This window comes from Prosopis cineraria, unplaced genomic scaffold, assembly GCF_029017545.1.
Source record: "Prosopis cineraria cultivar Desert tree isolate PC_DT_omini unplaced genomic scaffold, ASM2901754v1 PC1, whole genome shotgun sequence".
In the NCBI taxonomy this organism is placed as follows: Eukaryota; Viridiplantae; Streptophyta; class Magnoliopsida; order Fabales; family Fabaceae; genus Prosopis; species Prosopis cineraria.
The window spans coordinates 50584359-50603984 of NW_026555332.1; the positions used below are offsets into that span (position 1 = coordinate 50584359).

At 35.4% G+C, this 19626-nt stretch overlaps 1 protein-coding gene across 1 annotated transcript in view; it reads left to right on the forward strand.

Moving 5' to 3' along the window:
* Positions 1-19626, forward strand: part of LOC129321538 (ABC transporter A family member 1) — a 38858-nt gene that overhangs the window by 17528 nt on the left and 1704 nt on the right. The window contains 17 exon segments of the mRNA XM_054967334.1: positions 317-1024; positions 1149-1327; positions 2995-3205; positions 3845-3928; positions 6599-6640; positions 6730-6826; positions 8670-8797; positions 8880-8984; positions 10458-10604; positions 11229-11483; positions 11563-11698; positions 12067-12146; positions 12251-12358; positions 17892-18042; positions 18539-18675; positions 19034-19108; positions 19187-19487. Coding sequence (XP_054823309.1) covers positions 317-1024; positions 1149-1327; positions 2995-3205; positions 3845-3928; positions 6599-6640; positions 6730-6826; positions 8670-8797; positions 8880-8984; positions 10458-10604; positions 11229-11483; positions 11563-11698; positions 12067-12146; positions 12251-12358; positions 17892-18042; positions 18539-18675; positions 19034-19108; positions 19187-19487 — 2944 coding nt within the window.

Genomic DNA, 19626 nt, shown 5'->3' on the forward strand with positions numbered 1-19626 from the left:
TTTTTTTGCCAAAAAATTTGTTCAGCTAGTTTTGTAGAATTTCATGTTTGACATGTATCAGGATCAGGCAGACTAGATGTATGTATCTATATTTCTTCGTCATTAGATATACTGTCACCCTTAAAAGAAAATTATGTGCGCAGTGGATTTGAGGCTTTTTGTGTACAATAATCAGTGCTTCAGTCATGTGTAACGTACTTAGCGTGTAATGTTATTTAAAACTTAATTTAATTCAAAGCATAAACTTTTGTTTTCATATCTGAGATTATGATTATTGATTTTCTTTTTACCAGAACTTACTGGATATGTGTTTCAGGTGGGAACTGAGATTTCCTTCAGGCTTCCTCTCCTGTCCTCATCAGCCTTTGAGAGCATGTTCCGGGAAATTGAAATTTGCTTGAGAAAATCAGTTTCTAACTTGAAATCCACTGATCATGATGGAAAAGAAAGTCTTGGTATTGAAAGCTATGGTATATCTGTCACAACCCTGGAGGAGGTATTCCTGCGAGTTGCAGGATCAGACTATGATGAAGTTGAATGTTTTGAGGAGAAAAAGTGTCCCTTCATATCAGATTCTTTGCCTTCTCATGCTTCTTATGATCATTCATCCAAAAACAGATGGCTTTTTGAATTTCTTGGAGATTACAGGAAGATCAGTGGATTCATATCTAGCACAGTAGCAAGAGCTTGTTATCTATTCTTTGCTACGGTGTCAAGTTTCATAAACTTCTTGAGTATGCTGTGTTGCAGCTGTTGTGTCATTACCAGGTCCACGTTTTGGCAGCATTCTAAGGCTTTACTCATTAAGAGAGCAATATCTGCTCGCAGGGATCATAAAACTATTGTTTTCCAGCTTCTGATTCCTGCTGTCTTCTTATTTATTGGCCTTCTGTTTCTCAAGCTTAAGCCACATCCTGATCAGCAGTCCTTGACCCTTACAACATCTTACTTTAATCCTTTGCTGAGTGGAGGTGGTGGGGGAGGTCCAATTCCTTTTAATTTCTCTTTTCCAATTGCTGAAGAGGTCTGTTAATGACTGTTGACTTCTGTACCATCTTTCCCCTTGAATACATTATGCTCTATTGCTGCTTAAATTTAACTTTGGTGCTCTCTGATGGAATCTAGCTTGGTTTACTATCATGTTGAAGGTAGCCAATTGTGTCAAAGGAGGGTGGATTCAAAGGGCCAAACCTACTGTATACAAATTCCCTAATCCAGAGAAGTCATTACATGAAGCAGTGGAAGTAGCAGGGCCAATTCTTGGACCTGCTTTACTTTCGATGAGTGAATATTTGATGTCTAGCTTTAACGAATCCTACCAGTCTAGGTATGCAAACTAAAAATCTTTTTTTTTTTGTGTTTTAATTTTTATAATCTATTTGAAACTGTTAAGTAGTTAGGAGATGGTTAAGGATATAGAAAGGTTGCTACTTATAGTGCACTGAAGAAGGTCATAAGTTCCATTTTATAATATCATAGGATAGCTCTTGTCAATCCAGTTTTTTTCATTTTGATTGAAGTCAGATTTCTTCCCTCAACTCTTATGGATTATATGATAACGTCTTTGTACGTCTCAGCTTATTGTTTCTTTGGAAGGAGTTTTTGAGCAATGGGTTACTTTTATTAAATTGCAACGAATTGGAGAGCTCTTTTGAGCTAATGTTCTGCTTTTAGGAGGATTTTTTTCCCTTCCTTCAATGATTTCTCAGTTTGAGTAAGCTTAAACATTTGCATCTAGTCACATTGAAGATCAGAGCAGTGTTTTTCTTGAGGCAAAAAGTGGGGTGGGAATTGAGATGGCTGGCTACAAAATGACATTATATCCATTTGCAGCAAAGAAAATTCATATTGCCTTTGAACTCAACTACTATTAGTTCCATGCCCCTTGGCTGGATATGTTAATATCAAAGATGCCTGAAGTCCTGGGATTGCAAAATTTGCTGGATTATTTTGGAATCATGGCTGACCTGCATATTGAAACCCCCCTTTTATCTTGGGATTCACTGCTTCATTTCCATTTTCATTCTTTCTTGTATTTTATAGCCTCTATCATGATCGAAACTCATCAAGGTGAAAAAAGAAAATGAAACTGCCCTGCATTTCTTGGCATCAAGCTGTAGTCTGAACCGAATAGAAAAATCATGGAGATGAGAAGTTCAGTTCATAACCAGTGGCAATTTTTCCTCCTCCTTCTTGCTGATGCCTGTTGAAGAAACCTGAACAAAATAATGAATTAACTTGGACAAAAAGAAATGAAGTGACTTGGACAAATTTTTTTATTGATAACCTCATATCTATTCAACAACTTTTTGAAAGGAAGAGGAAAGGCAAGTTATCTCACTGGTCCTAGAAAACCAGCCGAGAATGAACCTAGTTTTGCTACATGGATGGCTTGAAATGTCATAGGTCTCATACAACTTACAAGAGTGAATAAGTATAAGAGATTAGTGGTGCCAAAAAAGGCAGCATTCAGACATGGAGAATATTTGCCCAACGTTTTGAAATCCATTTAGTTAAGAGAAAAGGACAACCTCAGCTACAGATTATTTCAGTGAACTCACAAAACAAGGGCAAGAAATGCCAGTTGTATGGCATTTCTTCGAGTTCTCAATCCTTTTTCCAGATTCTCACTAAAATTTCTTCTCAAAATTGGTATTATCACACCTTCTTTGATAATAACAATCATATGGCAAGATTTACAGTTGATTGTATGGGCACATGTTTTAGTTCCTTAATATTTAGGAAAGCTTTCTTTTTTGTGGTATTTTTTGCATATGAATTGACAGTCATGTGCTTTTAGCTATTTTTCAGTTTTTTAAGTTTTGAAATTTGTGTGGCCAAAATTTTTCAAAAATTTATTTTTGAAAACTAAGGCAGGATCAATATTTTTGCCTGTACTTGTCTTTTCAAGAAGAAAAAAGGCATTTATTGTGTAAGTTTAATATGATGAGCAAATCTGTTCTACATTTGTTTGCAATGTATTTTTCTAAACAGGTATGGGGCAATTTTAATGGATGAGCAGTACAAAGATGGAGGCTTAGGCTACACTGTTCTACACAACTGTTCTTGTCAGCATTCTGGTCCAACCTTTATCAATTTGATGAATGCGGCAATTCTTAGGCTTGCTACTCGTGACATGAATATGACAATTCAGACACGTAACCACCCTCTGCCAATGACACAAAGCCAGCTCTTACAACATCATGTGAGCAACTGCTTTATTTCTCTGGGAATGAATGTTTCTTAGCATCATCATACATGATATTTAGTACAATTAGTTTGAAATTATATCACTTTGCATGCTATTATATTTTGTTGCTAATGCAGCATGTGTGAATCCAGTTTTTACCCTATTATATTATGCTTAATAAGGCTAAAACTTTTTTAAAAATGATGATAACATGATAATACACATTAAGATGCAAGTCATTGTGCTTCAGTAAGAGTTGGGGGGACAACACTAGGGAAGAGAAAAGAGGAGTTCTTTATCCATAATTGCTCGCTACTTCCACCAGAGCTTCCTGCTTTTTATGTATTAGCCATTCTTTTCTTAATGCAAAATATATATACGCTGTTGGAGGGGTAATAATACTAATTGCTTTGACTTGGTCCACTATAAGCTGGAAAGATGAAAAGACCAAAGTAACTAAAATGCTCAAGGCACATTGTAGAATTTTAATATGATTTTTTTTTTTAATCTTCACATAGAAAGTACATCATGGGATTGTTAAAGTATTTTCTCTTGTGTGCTTGTTAGCTTTGTTTAAGCAACATTTTGGAGTTAGCAGTGCACCATCTCTTAGGCCTATCCAACTTTTGATGAGTTTGAGATGAAATTTTGTAGGATCTGGACGCTTTTTCTGCTGCAATAATTGTCAATATTGCCTTCTCTTTTATACCCGCCTCATTTGCTGTTTCCATTGTAAAGGTAGGCAACTTTTAATGCACAGCTTCAAACCAACTTGGCATCTTTTTAATAAGTTTGATTGCAGCTCTTGGATTAAGGATGTTTCTTTGAACAATTATTTATAACTTTTAGTGGTTCTTTTAAAAAAAAAATAATTAAAAACTTTAAGTTGTTTGTGGCAGTAACCAATAGAAGTTATGGCTAAAATATTATGTATATTGTGTCATTGAATCATCTAACAGAATTCTGTATTCCATTGTACACATTTTCTGTGTGATTGGCAATCATCTTTTTCAATTAAATGGTGCTACCTTTTTTGCTATTCCCCTGAAAAAATACTACATTTTCTATTCACTTTATGCTTCTTTCAGTGCACTTCCTACTGTTTCATGAGTCAAGACAGTCAATACATGGTTACTTTCATTTACAACAGATTAAAATTTAGGGTAATGGTGCATTTGTGCCCATGAAGTATTTTTCAAGGAGCACCCAATGCCCTAAAATATTTGTCATAACATTTTTTCCCCTTAAGTAATTAAATCGAAGCATCCTCTACCCTAACGTTAAATCCTCACCTGTTGACTGATAGAATTTTGGACTGAACTCTGATTGAAAATGCCACATCTGATGCGAGATGGATCTGGGTTGACCTCTTGAATGAAATATGAAAGGTAGAAATGCCAGCGACAAGTCTTTTGGCTTATTCTCTTCTTATCTTTGTAGGAGTGATTCGAGCCTTACCTTAAGAAACCAAATCACGATTCAAGCTGAATTAACTTGGAAAACCAAACCCACAAATTGGTGGAGGAAAACTAAGATTAGCAGACAAGTAGCGAGTTTGTTTTTCAGAACAAACTAAGATTAATATAACCACACAAACAGCCACTAGCCATGAACTTCATATCCAAAGGGGAAGATATCAAACCAGATGCAGAGACAGAAATTGAAGTGGAAGAAATCAAAGACAAAAATCAAACCAAAGGCAGAAATTAAAGACCCGAAAGTCAGATGCAAAGACCTGTTTGAATTCTTGCAAAATGACCCGAGTTAGAGAATGAGAAGAAGATAATGGAAGATCCCTCTGCTATTCTCACTTTGTGAAGCGATTAAGTTGGAAATGAGTGCTTTCTTTGTTGGAAGCTATGATCCCTGAATGATCTACTGCTGCTGTAATCAACCTTCAGATTCCACCATTTATGTCAGTGATGGATTGGCTGATTTTGAGTGTCCTACTTACTGGATATATTGAAGCTTCTGTTTTGGAATAGAATAAGAAATTTCAGATTTTCATTTTGAAACTTTAGTTTGGCTCAATATATTTTGAAACACTTTACTTAAGGGAGTTTATAAGACCCATTCTAACACCACAGAAGAGGCAAAAAGAGATTACTAAAAATCAGCGCATTGCCTTACAAACATATCTGCAAAATGCTACAAAGACTGCAGATTATCTAAAAGTTCTGGCTTTCTTGTTTCTGCCAAGCCCTTATATCTGCAATTCTCATCTTGAATCTACATTTAACAGTACTACTTTTTTCATTTGATGTGCTTTTTTTATTTCTTCTTGTAAAATTCAGTTCTACATAATTTGAAAATACACATTTTGTGATTGCGTTTGAAGTGTGATTTTCTTCCCTCTTGTATTGTGCTTTTAATTAGTATACCTACCTACCAGGTATCCTATAGTGTGTTTGGATTAAAAATTACAAAACTGAAGTTAGAATGAACTGAGGTGAGGGTAAAAGTTTATAACTCTAATGTGATTTATGTCTAGATACCTTTTTTTCTAAGCCAATTTGGCAAATTGAAACTTGTTGGAATGATATAATTCAAAAGCCAGTTTAGATGTATAATAACAAAAGGATATGAAATTTATAATAAATATTTTTGTGATGAATTTAATATTTTTAGAACAAATATTAAACTTTAAATTACAATTTTTTAAGAAGTAGAATGGAAAAAATATAAAATAAATTTATAAACTAGAAAATCTTAATTTTTAAAAAATTAGAATGACATAATAAATTATAAAGCATTTAATTCTGAATAAAGTAAAATGAATTCATATCTTATGAACCATGCACACAAATGAAGAAATGAAAAATAAGAGAGAGATTAAATAAAAGGAGTTAGACAAAAATCATGAGGGATGGCAGGAGAGAAGTTGCACGAAGTACAAAGCCCCCCTCTTATTATTATTCTTTCATGCTCCTTGCTATTGAGTTTTGACCTTTGCCGCACCCCTCTCTCACTCGCTATTAGACTAGCTCAGCATTCCCTCTCTCTAACTCCCTGTCAAAGCACACGCTAGCATTCTCTCAATGCGTGTTGAGAAGCTTAATGGGTCAGCTTAAGTTAAAACGGAGCTTTTATCCCAGAAGCTTGTTTTAACAACTTTTTACGCAAACAATTTTTCATCTTGCAATGGCCTTTTAACATTCCAACTGAGGTTTGTGCCACCCAAACCTTAATTGGAATCTAATCCAAACATGCCCCTAATATAATATCTTCCCAAGATGCTGTCCTTGCAATGCTATAGAACTTGAATTATATTATTGTTCTTGTTGTCATCATTGTCCTTGTCATAGTGGCTTGCTAAAGCAAGCTTTCTGCCACGTGACTGTCTGAGGATTTTTACTATAAATTTTTCTGTTTCTTGGGCTAAAGAATTGTAATGTTATACTGGTGCAGGAACGGGAAGTTAAAGCTAAGCACCAACAACTAATCAGTGGGGTATCTTAATCTCAAAAAAAAGAAGCTTTTTAAGACATTATTATCTATCTTTGTCAATACCTATCTGATGTTGATTTATTTTAATTCAGGTTTCTATTTTTTCATATTGGGCTTCTACATTTATATGGGACTTTGTGAGCTTCTTGTTTCCTACCTCCTTTGCAGTTGTTCTCTTTTACATCTTTGGTATGTTTCCCATTCTTATATAAATTATTTGTTTTGGTATTGTCATTTAATTTGAAAATGAACATTATTCAGAGGCAATCTAATATTTATTTGGTGTAAAAGAACAAATATTATTGGGGAAAGGAAGGAAGGATTAGATAGAAGGGATAGCAAAATATTCTCTAAACAAAGGAGAGGATAGAAAGTAAAGAAAAACTGAAACAAGGAGATGATAATGCTCTTCAATTCCTTCATATGTCAGTTAGGGAAAACACCCTTAAATGAACCATTGGCTGAACACGCAAGAGAAGCCAGAAAAACAATTCAGTTTCGTATCAAGTTCAAGGGCCAACAAGTTTGATTAAGCCAGATACACTGCAGAAAGGCACAAGTACCCTATGCCTAAAAGGCTTTAACTCTTGGTTCAATCAACTCTCTAACCTAATGAAAGAAGTTGTTTTTGTTGAAATTCCAGTGATTTTAATTAACTTGTTCTTGTTTTATTTGTTTTGTTTCAGTTAAGGTTTTTTTGGCTGTTTTTCGGATAAAGCTTCTATGTTTTCTTTTGGGGGGAATGGCTTTTGCCTGTTTTAGAATTTGCTTGGGGAGAATGACAGTTAGGTCCTGAAACAATCTTCAGTTGCTATTGTGGAGGAGTAGTTGCAAATGATACTCTATAAGATGTAAATAAGGGAGTATTAGTTGAATATAATTGTTTAGGAACCTAACAATTATTTTGGTCTTTTGGTGCCTAAATGTTACTTTCCCATTTGCTTGAGTGTTTTATTTTGATGAAGATAAGATTATGTTAAATGTTCTCTTTAGATTAGGGAAGAATTATCCCATTTTTGAAAGTTACATCTTTTAGTTTAAAACTGCAGGGTTGATTAAAAAAACAGAGAGAGTGGGGTTTTTAGTGGGCCTGGCGTAAGGCAATGTAATTGTTATAGTTCAGTATGTGACGGTACTGAACTACATTTGGTTGTAGTTGAGCTGCGATTAATCTGATTCAACATATTAAATGTAAATGTCGCTTCACTCTAGATAGTGACATCCAAGTCTTGCCCAATCCCAAATTGGTCTTGGCAGCCAGTCCTGATCAAGTTTTTCTTTTAAATATTTATTTAACTGTTTTAGGCATAAGACTATTCATTTTAATACTCTTGTGAGATCTACGTTGTGGAAATGATAGAGATAGGCTGATAGGAGGAAAATGGACGAAAAAACAGACAAGGGTGAAACTTTCAAAAGCTGTTGCTTGGAGCCTAATTGTCTGGTTTTCATTTTGGATAAATTTTTGTCACAATAGTTTGGGCCTCTTATTTTCCCCAAAAAATGGTCACCTCTCAATTTTAAGTCTTTTGTTTTGAAATCCAATAATACACTTTTTTTTTAAATGAACCAATGATACACATTTTAAATCTCATCTTCTTTCATATGAATGTGACAATTATACTCAGGGAAGAACATGGCAGGCGCATGACCCTGTAGCTACTTATAATTTGTGGAATGTGGTTAAAACGTTTTGCCTAAAATAAAACGTTTATAGTTTGGAACCTATTTTTAAATATTATATACAGATCAAGTTGAGTTGGGCCAAACTGGCCACCATCGCAAGTGCTGCTAATTTTACTTTTGCATTAGCCTTGCCTGATTTGGCCCAGTAGAACTGGTCAGCCAAGCCAATGTTTGGCCCTAATGACTACCCTACCCAACTCTTCTAAAATACCAATCAAGTCCTTGAGAAAATCTAAATATAACCTATCGACATTATCATTTTTTTTTTTGAGCAAATCGACATTATCATTTTATTTTGCAATATTATGATTGCCATTGCTTATTTGTGTATTTTATATTACCATAGGTCTGGATCAGTTTGTTGGAGGTCCTTCTTTGCTGCCAACAGTCCTCATGTTTTTGGAATATGGACTGGCAATTGCATCATCAACGTACTGCCTTACATTTTTCTTTTCTGACCATACCATGGCTCAGGTGTGAGGGGATTTCAGTCTCTCATTTCTTTATTTTAACATATTATGAATTATAAGTTATAAGATATTCACTTTTGCCGCAGAATGTGGTTCTCCTGGTCCACTTCTTCACTGGTCTAGTACTAATGGTTATTTCATTCATTATGGGACTGATACCATCAACGACAAGTGCCAATTCTTTTCTTAAGGTTGGAAACCCTTGTTCTTCTTCAGATGCTTAGTATTAATACATGTCAGTTCAGGAGTTGGCAATATGAATTGCATCCTCTTGCTCATATTATTTTTATCCCAACAATCAGTAGAGTTGAGGGAAGTGGAATTTTCTATCTAGGCTCTATTTTTCAGAGGGGGAAAAAAATCTATCTGGAACTCTTCTAAATTTTATAGCTGAAATGATTGTCTTAATTTTTTAAATCACTATTTTTTATTTTCTGTGGGAAATATGTCCATTTTACGTTGATAGTTAGTGCAAATAGACAAGTTTCCCTCTCACATTTGATCAATTTTAGGTCAGGATTTTATATGGTGCTCATTAAGTGGTTACTATCATTGGTTTTACCTGTCAGATGTGCACAGGGATCAGAGGGCTTTAACAATAATGTATTATTCTATTGAGTTTCTCTCATTTGCAAATAGATGAGGATCATGATATTTTATTATTCCTCTCTCATCTCTTTCCAGTACGATTTTATTTTTTTGGAGCAAAAAATATTGAAGTTTGATGAAGACTTGATAGTATGGGATATCAAGTTCCACATTGAGCAGTATGGGATGCTCAGTGGGGTGTATAAGTGGGTTGGTTCTCCCACTTCAACAACTAGCTTTTAGGGTCGGGTTTTCCACCCTACTCAGATACCCATCAATTGGTATTAGAGTCTCATTGTTGGCAATTCCGGAGAGGGCTACCCATAGAGGGTTCTGACCGGAAGGAGAGCGAGTTAAGTGCTGTGGAGTTCAGCCATCAAGACATCGGCTTTCTATGGGGGGCCAATTGATGGAGACTTAGTAGTATGGGATACCAAGTCTCACATTAAGTAGTATGGGATGCTCAGTGAGGTATATAAGAGGATTGGTTCTCCCACTTCAATAGCTAGCTTTTGGGATAGGGTTTTCCATCCTACTCAGGTACCCATCAAAGTTTTTTTTTTTTTTTTAATATATACTTGGAACTTATGTTAAAGATAGTGCTGCTATGTTTTTCGCTTGTTGGCAAACCAATTCTCTTAGCAGAGGCAGTTATTGCCCTAAGAATAACATGATATGGGAGTATCTTAGTGCGCCCCTGAATTTCTATAAATAACTTCTGGTTGTCCAACACTATTATTATATGTCCTGTTGTTGGATAAGGTTGTGTTGTAAGTAGTGGGATCCAGAGCTATACAGCTGGCACTTCCAGGTAATGATATGTAGGGTATGAATCTAGGTTGTGTTTTAAGTAGTAGGATCCAGAGCCATACAGCTGGCACTTCCAGGTAATAATATGTAGGGTATGAATCTATAGTTTTTTGTTGGCAGTGATGATGTGCGATTGTGTTTTAAATTGTATTTAAAGATATGCAATCGTATTTAAATTCTTGTATGCTCATTAACTTTGGTAAAGACTTACATTTAATGAGATCAAATATTAACTGAGTTATTTAACTTGTTTTGTTCTCTTTCAGAACTTCTTCAGATTATCTCCTGGATTTTGTTTTGCTGATGGGTTTGCTTCACTAGCTCTTCTACGGCAAGGGATGAAAGATAAAACAAGTGAAGGGGTGTTTGATTGGAATGTTACTGGTGCTTCTATCTGTTATCTTGCTCTGGAGGTTTGTGTCATTAATGTCATATGGGTTTTCCCAAGCTGAAGTCTCCAGAATATATAAAAAAAATTTCTAATGATGTGTGTGGAGCATACGACTGAAATTTTCTCCTTGTCCTCATAATAATTAACATCTGGAAGTCATGTATGCTTGTCTGAAGGTTATTCAGTGATTGATAGTACTATAATAGTGCAAAGAAAGGTTGGAAACAAAGGGATAAGATGGCAGGACCAACTTACTAGTAAATAGTATATTTGGTTGCAGCTGATAAAAGAAGTCACATGGGAGAAGGACAAACTTATGTGGCTCGGCTGCCTGAATGAAACTACTGATTGTAGTATAAATGTTGAGTATATACATCTTTTCTGTTTCTGCTACGCCCGTCAGTTATTTCACTATACTGTAAATCCTCCGTTTCATGCATAATTTTTTCACTTCTCTTATTGCCTATGGTAGATAGTTCTTTACAATGTAGCTCCCATGAGTTATCTTTTGGTCAATTTGAACCAAAAATTCTATTCCCTGGTTCTATCTTCTTGATTTGGAAGCAGGAACGCAGTGTTTATACATAATATATATACACATGGGCTTTGGTCAATCTAATCTCCCCCCCCCTTTCTTTTATGACAGAGCATCAGTTACTTTGTGTTAACACTTGGAATTGAAGTTTTTCCTTCTCTCAAATTGACTCTGTTCATGATCAAAAAGTGGTGGGAAAATATTGTCCCACGTAATACTCCTTCTTATCTGGAAAACCTATTAGAACCTTCCCTGGAAACTGTTGGCATAGACTGTGATGAAGATGTAGATGTGAAAACAGAAAGAAACAGAGTAATGTCAGGTACCCTTGACAATGCCATCATCTATCTGCGTAATCTTCGTAAGGTATTTTCCAAAGCTGTTTTATAAATGATATTGGAATAATTTGGCATTACAATTGTATTGATATTTTCCCTCATTTCAGGTCTATTATGAAGGGAAGCTTCGCCAGCAAAAGGTAGCAGTAGATTCATTAACCTTTGCTGTTCAGGAAGGAGAATGCTTCGGATTTTTAGGGACAAATGGAGCTGGAAAGACCACAACTTTGTCCATGTTGTGTGGTATATCAGATTTCTGAGCAAAATATAGACACTGCATCTCTGCATGTGTGATGTTCATGCCTTAGGCTTCAAACTGCAGTGTTACTTAATATCCCTACTTATCTGACAATTTATAACATATTCTGCATTTCCTTCCATAATACCTACTTTGTATCTGGTGAATGTATTTTGTTTCATCAATGGGATTTTCAATTTGAGCAAGCCTGATGTGTCAAATTAATGAGATTCTTCAAAATCTTGGACAAGCATACTAGTAGGAAAGCTTTTGTAATTATATTTGCTCATGCTGGGTTACTGTAAACTTACCATTTGTTTCTGCTGCTCAAGAAAATTCAATTTTGAATTTTTTTTTAACTCTGTCCATACAGGAGAAGAGTCTCCATCTGATGGGACTGCTTTTATTTTTGGCAAGGATATATGTTCTCATCCCAAGGCTGCTCGCCAGCATGTTAGTAATTTTTTACTTATCGTCTGCGCAAACATATAGTCAAAGATTGAAGACTTGCCTGAATCCATCTGACTCAGACTTGATTGTTTGAATTCCCATTTCAGATTGGTTATTGCCCACAATTTGATGCTCTCTTGGAATATTTGACTGTACAAGAACATCTTGAGCTTTATGCTAGAATAAAAGGTGTTCCAAGTTGCATAATAGATGATGTATGCGTAAGAACTTTCGAATTACTCTATTTGTTCTTGTTAGGATCTCTCATGGTGACAATATTTATTTATATATTCATTTATTTATTGCATGGAGAAGCCATTCCTAAAATATTGAACTTCAAAGTACAACGGGAAAATTAACAAGGTTATGGTCTTGTGTGGTCTAGAAATTCTTTTGAATGTGAAATTGATACATGGAACTCTGTCTATATTTGTAGCTAGACCCAAACTTAGGCAAAGGAGGAAGGTTGTGTTAGGCTATCAACAACTAACATAAAACTTTATTGAATCTCATATAGATCGAAATTAGTAGATGGAACTTTGATAAGTGTTCTAGTCTAGTGTATAAGTTTCCTCACTTGGACATCCAAAGTTGCTCTATTTAATAATTAGAATATGAAATTAAGATTTCCAGCAAAAGGTATAAACGTTAACATGAGGCATGTGGTCAATCCTTCCAAGCAATACTGTTTTTTGGAACTGACTTTGTTTCCTTGGACCATTTGTGATAGGAACCAAGATAGGTAGAGAGAAAAATAGAACATAAGTCTTTATTAAAGTATGAAATCAGAATCTAACTTTGTAAATTAATAAAGATTAGAGAAAATCTTTAATAGGAGATGAGCAAGAATCTTAAACTCATACAACTAATAAAGCCAAAGGAGAATTTCCATTGATTAAAAAATAATAATGATTGTACTTCCAAATGATTTTTACATGTTGTGCCTTAGTATTTAGAGACAGAAAAATGATTAATAGTTTCTAAAAATACTCCCATTAATCCATAACTCAAATAATTGGCATAACTAACAAATAAATAAATAAATAAAATGACTAACTTAATATACATTACCCACTACTCCTAAATTTAAGGACCACTCAACAAAATGGAAAAACAATTTAAAAAATATTATTAAACAAATAATATCTAAAATAACTTGGAAATTGAAAGCTATCAGAGATCAGAAAGAGAAACTAGAGAAGGATTGAAAAATATCATATCTATTATTGAGATGGAGGTTACATTATATACATAAAAAAAAATAGACAATACAATAATGACTAATAACTATAATATCAAATAATATTTTTTTAATAATAATTGAGATATATATACAATAATAGTAGAAGATATTTGGAGAATATTTTAGATAACATCCCCCCTCAAATTTAAGATGGCTTAACAAAAAGCAACTTGAATTTGTCTGCTAGAAATTGAAAGCGGCCTGGATAAAAAGAATTTGTAAACAAGTCCGCCGGTTGATACTTGGTTCAAGTTGGAATAAGTCGGATGGTGCCTCGAACAACAAGCTATCGAGTAATGTGCCAATCAATCTCAATGTGTTTGGTCCGTTCATGAAACACATTATTGTAAGCAATCTTGATTGCAGCTTGATTATCACAATAAATGTCTGTGGAGGAGCTTTGAGATGTTCCCAACTCATCAAGTAACCAATGAAGCTAAAGTACCTCAACAGTAGTGTCTGCTAGTGCATGATATTCTGATTCAACACTAAAGCAAGAGGCTAATGTGTGCTTCTTACTTCTCCAAGAGATACGGGAATGATCGAGGAAAATATAGAAGCTTGTCATAAACTGTTGATCATCACGATCACCACCCTAATCGGCATTGGAGTAAGCTCACAATGCAAGAGGGGAGGTAGCAGAGAAGTGAAGCCTATGACATAGAGTGCCTCTAATATACCAAATGATCTGAAGAATTGCTACATAATGAGTTGTGTGAGGCTCAAACATAAACTGGTTGATAACATGAACTGCATAAGCAATATTAGGATAGGTGATAGCAAGATAAATGAGGCCCCTAACTAGCTAGCGGTAACGGGTGGGGTTATCCAACAAGGTGCCATCAGTGGAAGTATAGTGAACATTTGGTTCAATAGGAGTAGTTTCAACCTCCTCATCAGAAAGGTGAGCTCGAGATGTCAAATTGGTGGCATACTTCATTTGAGAGAGAGATATACCATCACTCTCATGATGGACCTCAAGGCCAAGAAAATAATTCAATCTGCCAAAATCCTTCATTTTAAATTGCTGGCCCAAGTATGTCTTGAGCTCCTGAACTCCTGTATCATCACTGCCTGTGTTAATCATGTCATCAACATATAGCAACAACAGAACAATATCATGAGCAGCGGAGCGAACAAAAAGAACCGAGTTGTGAGAATTACAAGAAAAATCCAATTGATTCATAGTGGTACTAAACTTAGCAAACCATGCATGTGGAGCCTGCTTGAGCCCATATAAAGCTCGACGAAGACGAGAGACCTTGTCTTTTGGATGTTGATACCTAAGTGGACGCTTCATACACACTTCTTCCTCTAAATCTCCATTTAGAAAGGTATTTTTAACATCCATTTGGTGAAGAGGCCAATGCTTAACAGCAATAATGGCTAAAAGGCTGCGAACAGAAGTCATACAAGCAACAAGTGCAAAAGTTTTCTCATAGTCAACACCATACTCTTGAGTGAATCCTTGGGCCACCAAGCGGGCCTTGCGTTGCTTCAAAGAGCCATCATAATGAGTCTTGTTCTTGTAAACCCATCAACACCCAACCAAAGTTTTACCAGGAAGAAAATCAACAAGATCTCAAGTATACATTTTCTCTAGGGCCTGCAATTCATCATCCATAGCTTGCTGCCAAAGGGGATCATGAGAGGCTTCCTGAAAGGATTTAGGTTCTTGAAATTGAAGAATAGTGGAAAAACAATGGTAATCATTGAGGTAAGAGGGAGGATTTTTTACATGATTGGGCTGAGAGTTTGTGGACGATATGGGCTCAATAGGCATGACTTGTGTTGGAGGGGCAATAGGTGTGACAATAGGCACATCTGGAGCAGGCGTAGCATCAATCGTGGAAACGAGCTCAATAGAAGAATCTGTGCTCGAGTCACTAGGAAAAAGATCAGTAGAAATATCTGTAAAAGTAGGAGGTGAAGAAGAGGGGAATGATGAGAGATCGGTTAGAGACAAAAACTTGATATTTTCCCAAAAGACAACATGCCGAGAAATACGAATGCGGTGAGAGAGAGGATCCCAACAACCATAACCCTTATGCTCAGAGTCATAACTAAGAAAACAACAAACACAAGAACGAGCTTGAGGTTTATTTGTCTCATGAGACGGAAGAATAACAAAACAAGCACAAGCAAAGACTTTCAAAAGGTTATAATTGGGAGGATAACTATGGAGGTGCTCAAAAGGAGAAATGTTATCAATGACAAGAGACGGGAGTTGATTGATGCAAAAGATAGAGGTTAAGGCTGCTTCATCCTAAAACTGTTCAGGACAAGAAGAGGAAATGAGTAATGCTCTAACAGAACCAAGAATATGACGGTGTTTACGCTTAACACGACCATTCTATTAAGAAGTATAAGGATAAGAATGTTGAGAAATAGTACCTTGAGAATCAAGAAATGTGAGTAATTTAGAGTGACACGATATTCCAAAGCATTATCACGATGAAAAATTTTGATGACTTTAGAATACTGAGTGTGAATCATAGTAGCAAATTTGATATAAAGTTCAGGTAACTCATGTCGATATTTCATTATATAGATCCAGGTAAAACGAGGAAAATCATCGACAAAAATCACAAAATATTGGGATCTTGCCATAGAGGGAGTAGGTGCAGGGCCCCAAACATCAGAATGAATCAAATCAAATGAAGAAGCCGCAATAGAATCATTTTTATGAAAAGACAAAGCGGGTATAAATTAGAGAAGGATTGAAAAATGTCATTTTACCGAGACTGTCCTATAGATATGCGAAAATAGATTTAAGGTGGATATGAACTCATGACAAAGGACAGTAACACTGCTACGAAGGAAAGCTAACGCTCTTTAAAAAACTGACTTATTGTGGGAAAAAAATATTATATGACTCTGGTACCAATATGACTAACAAGCATTTGAAAATTATCAGCAATATGTATAGAATGGGCAGCAGAGTTAGGTGTCATAGAGGAGAAGAAATTTTCCTGACCTTTCATATGATTGCAACAAGCAAAGTCAAAATACCAAGTGGATTTATCGATGAGAGTGGATAAGGCAGCAAGTGGGCTAGAGGAACTGGGGATGAATGTTTGCAACAAAGTTTCAAGTTCAATCGGAGAGGATCCCTAAGTAGGCTAAGCAAGATCACATTTTTCCAACTAAAGACAATAATTGTAACCATTCAAAGTAACTAATATAAATTGAGCAACATCTGAATTTTTCATTTTTTTAAGGAAAAAAAAGTTTATAAAAGAGAATGAAGGATTCAAAACACTCAAACTATAGACTAGCGTGAATGGCATAGCGCTTACACTAGGAAACTAATCAATGATCTGACCGTTCAAAATGACGTGTTAGATGTTCTTTACCTGCTGACCAAATTTCAGCACGATCTAACGGTCAATGAATCTACAAGCATTGATTTACCGAAGCTGCCCTGTGGATATGCAAACGAAAAATTAAGGTAGATTTGAACTCGTAACGAAAGATGGCAACACTACTGCGAAGGAATGCTAGCGCTCTTCAAGAACTGACTTATCATGGGAAAAAATATTATATGGCTCTAGTACCATGAAAGCTATCAAAGATCAGAAAGAGAAACTAGAGAAGGATTGGAAAATGTTGCATCTATTATTAAGATGGAGGTTGCATTATATACACAAAGAAAATAGATTATACAATAATGACTAATAACTATAATATCAAATAATATTTCCTAATAATAATTGAGATATATACATAATAATAATAGAAGATATTTGAAGAATATTTTAAATAACAGAAATAATAATTATTCCTAATATCTAACTACCTCACATCATCCATTATCCATGCTACTCGGTACTCTATCAATTTGCCATTTTATTCCCATCCAAGAACAAGAAGGAGAAAACCTGAGTGAAATTTTACTTCTTTTATCAATGCAACACAGATTGGTGAACTACCAAACACCTAGTTCCATAAAAACCTAATGGCTGCTGCACATGATTTGGGGGAATATAATTCACATTGCTACCCAGATTAGTAGCCAAGTTTTTAGCATTATATGTTTCACTTTTTCTGCCTGAATGTCCCGACTTCTTTCCCAGTTCAGGCCTGAAATAGAAAAATATGCCTCAAATGTCTTGTGGTCACTGTTTGTAACCATCAATATATAATATAAAAATTATAATAAGCCACTATTCATGAGTCATTATAATGCGGCTTATTTCTTAGACTCTCCTCCAGTACTTCTCATAAGTAACATGCACACCAAACACTAGAGTTCAGCAAGGATGGGCTATCTGCTCATAAATAATATGCATAACCTTCAGTACTTCTCATAAATAACATGCACACCGAACACTGGAGTTCAGTGAGGATGGGCTATCCACTTTCTTATGCATTTAAAATAAATATGAATATTCGTTTATGTTTACCATCAAAAGATGGGGAATGTCAACCTTTTTAGTTCAATGACATGATTATTATTAGCTATGATATATTGGCCTTTAATGCCCAAATGACAATCTGGACAGGTTGTTTTGGAAAAGTTAGAGGAGTTTGACTTGCTGAAGCATGCTAATAAGCCATCATTTTCTCTTAGTGGAGGAAATAAAAGAAAATTGTCTGTTGCAATTGCGATGATTGGAAATCCTCCTATAGTCATTCTTGATGAGCCATCCACGGGTATAATAACTCAATTATTTTCATTCTATTTTATTATATATCTCCAAACATCATAAAAATGAGCCTTATCTTTGTCATATTGTTAAGTTATCAAATCTGCTCTCAAACCCTTGCAGTAGATCAAGCTGTTATCTAACATGGTTTCAAAAGAAGTTGATAAACTGGTGTTTAGTTTATTTTTTGATGCCTACTGTTTGGTGATTAAATGTTTTGTTTACAGTAGTATTTAGTTTCACTGTTAGGGAGTTGCAGCCGCACATGCAACTTTAGTGATATTTCCATGCGAGGGGCAAGTTTAAATTATCAAAATTTATTCATGGACCCTTGCTTAATAGCTTAAGCTTAGATCAACTAGTTTTTAACTCAAAGCAACAAGGCCTTTCACATGACGAAGCTCTGCTGACAGATAAGCAATTACATAATTTCTTTTTCTTGATGAATTCCAAAAGCACCTGCTGTCAGGTCTGCCTTGAAATCTAATTATTCATATTTTTAGGTATGGATCCCATTGCCAAACGATTCATGTGGGATGTAATATCTAGGATCTCAACAAGACGAGGAAAGACAGCAGTAATTCTAACTACCCATAGCATGAATGAAGCTCAAGCATTGTGTACGCGAATAGGAATAATGGTATAACTTTGCGTTTTATTTGCTTGTTTAAGCACTGACGTGCATTTTGGTTTTTACTTGTATTGTTTTCTTTTGTGTGTTGGTATTTCGTAGTCAACCCTAGTTATGATTTGTTTCCTCAATTGTCCCACAGTTGGAATGTGTTATGATTTATTTTTATTTCCATATGTATGGGAATTGATTGGTCAAACTTGTGCGACCAACTTTTCCTCATTTGATTAGTTTATGTCATTATTCTGAATAAGAAACTCCAGAGAAAGACAATCTCTCTCTTCCTCCCTATGTGTCTTCTCCCCCCACTCAAAACGACAACACCCATACTCAAAAGTTGATTTAATTACATTGTCTCTGATGGAAGGTTGCTGGCCGATTAAGATGCATCGGAAGTCCACAGCACTTGAAAACAAGATATGGGAATCATCTGGAATTAGAGGTTACTTTATGATTCTATTTTTTGACATTTTCCGGTAAAAGCACTTTCATATATCTAGCTATTGGTTCCCGTTTCCAGGTGAAACCTACCGAAGTGAGCTCTGAAGACCTAGAAATACTCTGTAAAGCTATACGAGAAAGGCTTTTTGATGTTCCATCTCATCCAAGAAGCTTACTTGATGGCCTTGAAATTTGCATTGGAGGCGCTGACTCCATTTCATCAGATGCTTCTTTTGCAGAAATTAGCTTGTCACAGGAAATGATTGTCTTCATTGGACGCTGGCTTGGCAATGAAGAAAGAATAAAGACGCTTATCTCTTACGCACCTGTATCTGATGGGGCTTCTAGCGAACTGTTATCTGAACAACTGTTTCGAGATGGTATGTGTGAACCTTCATGCTTTTTCTCCTCAATGTTGATTCGATGTGTGATAATAATTGATGACCCTTTTGTTTTGGCTGGAAGATGAGTAAATAACTGAATGATCTCTTTTCTTTTACACTGGCCTATAATCGGGCA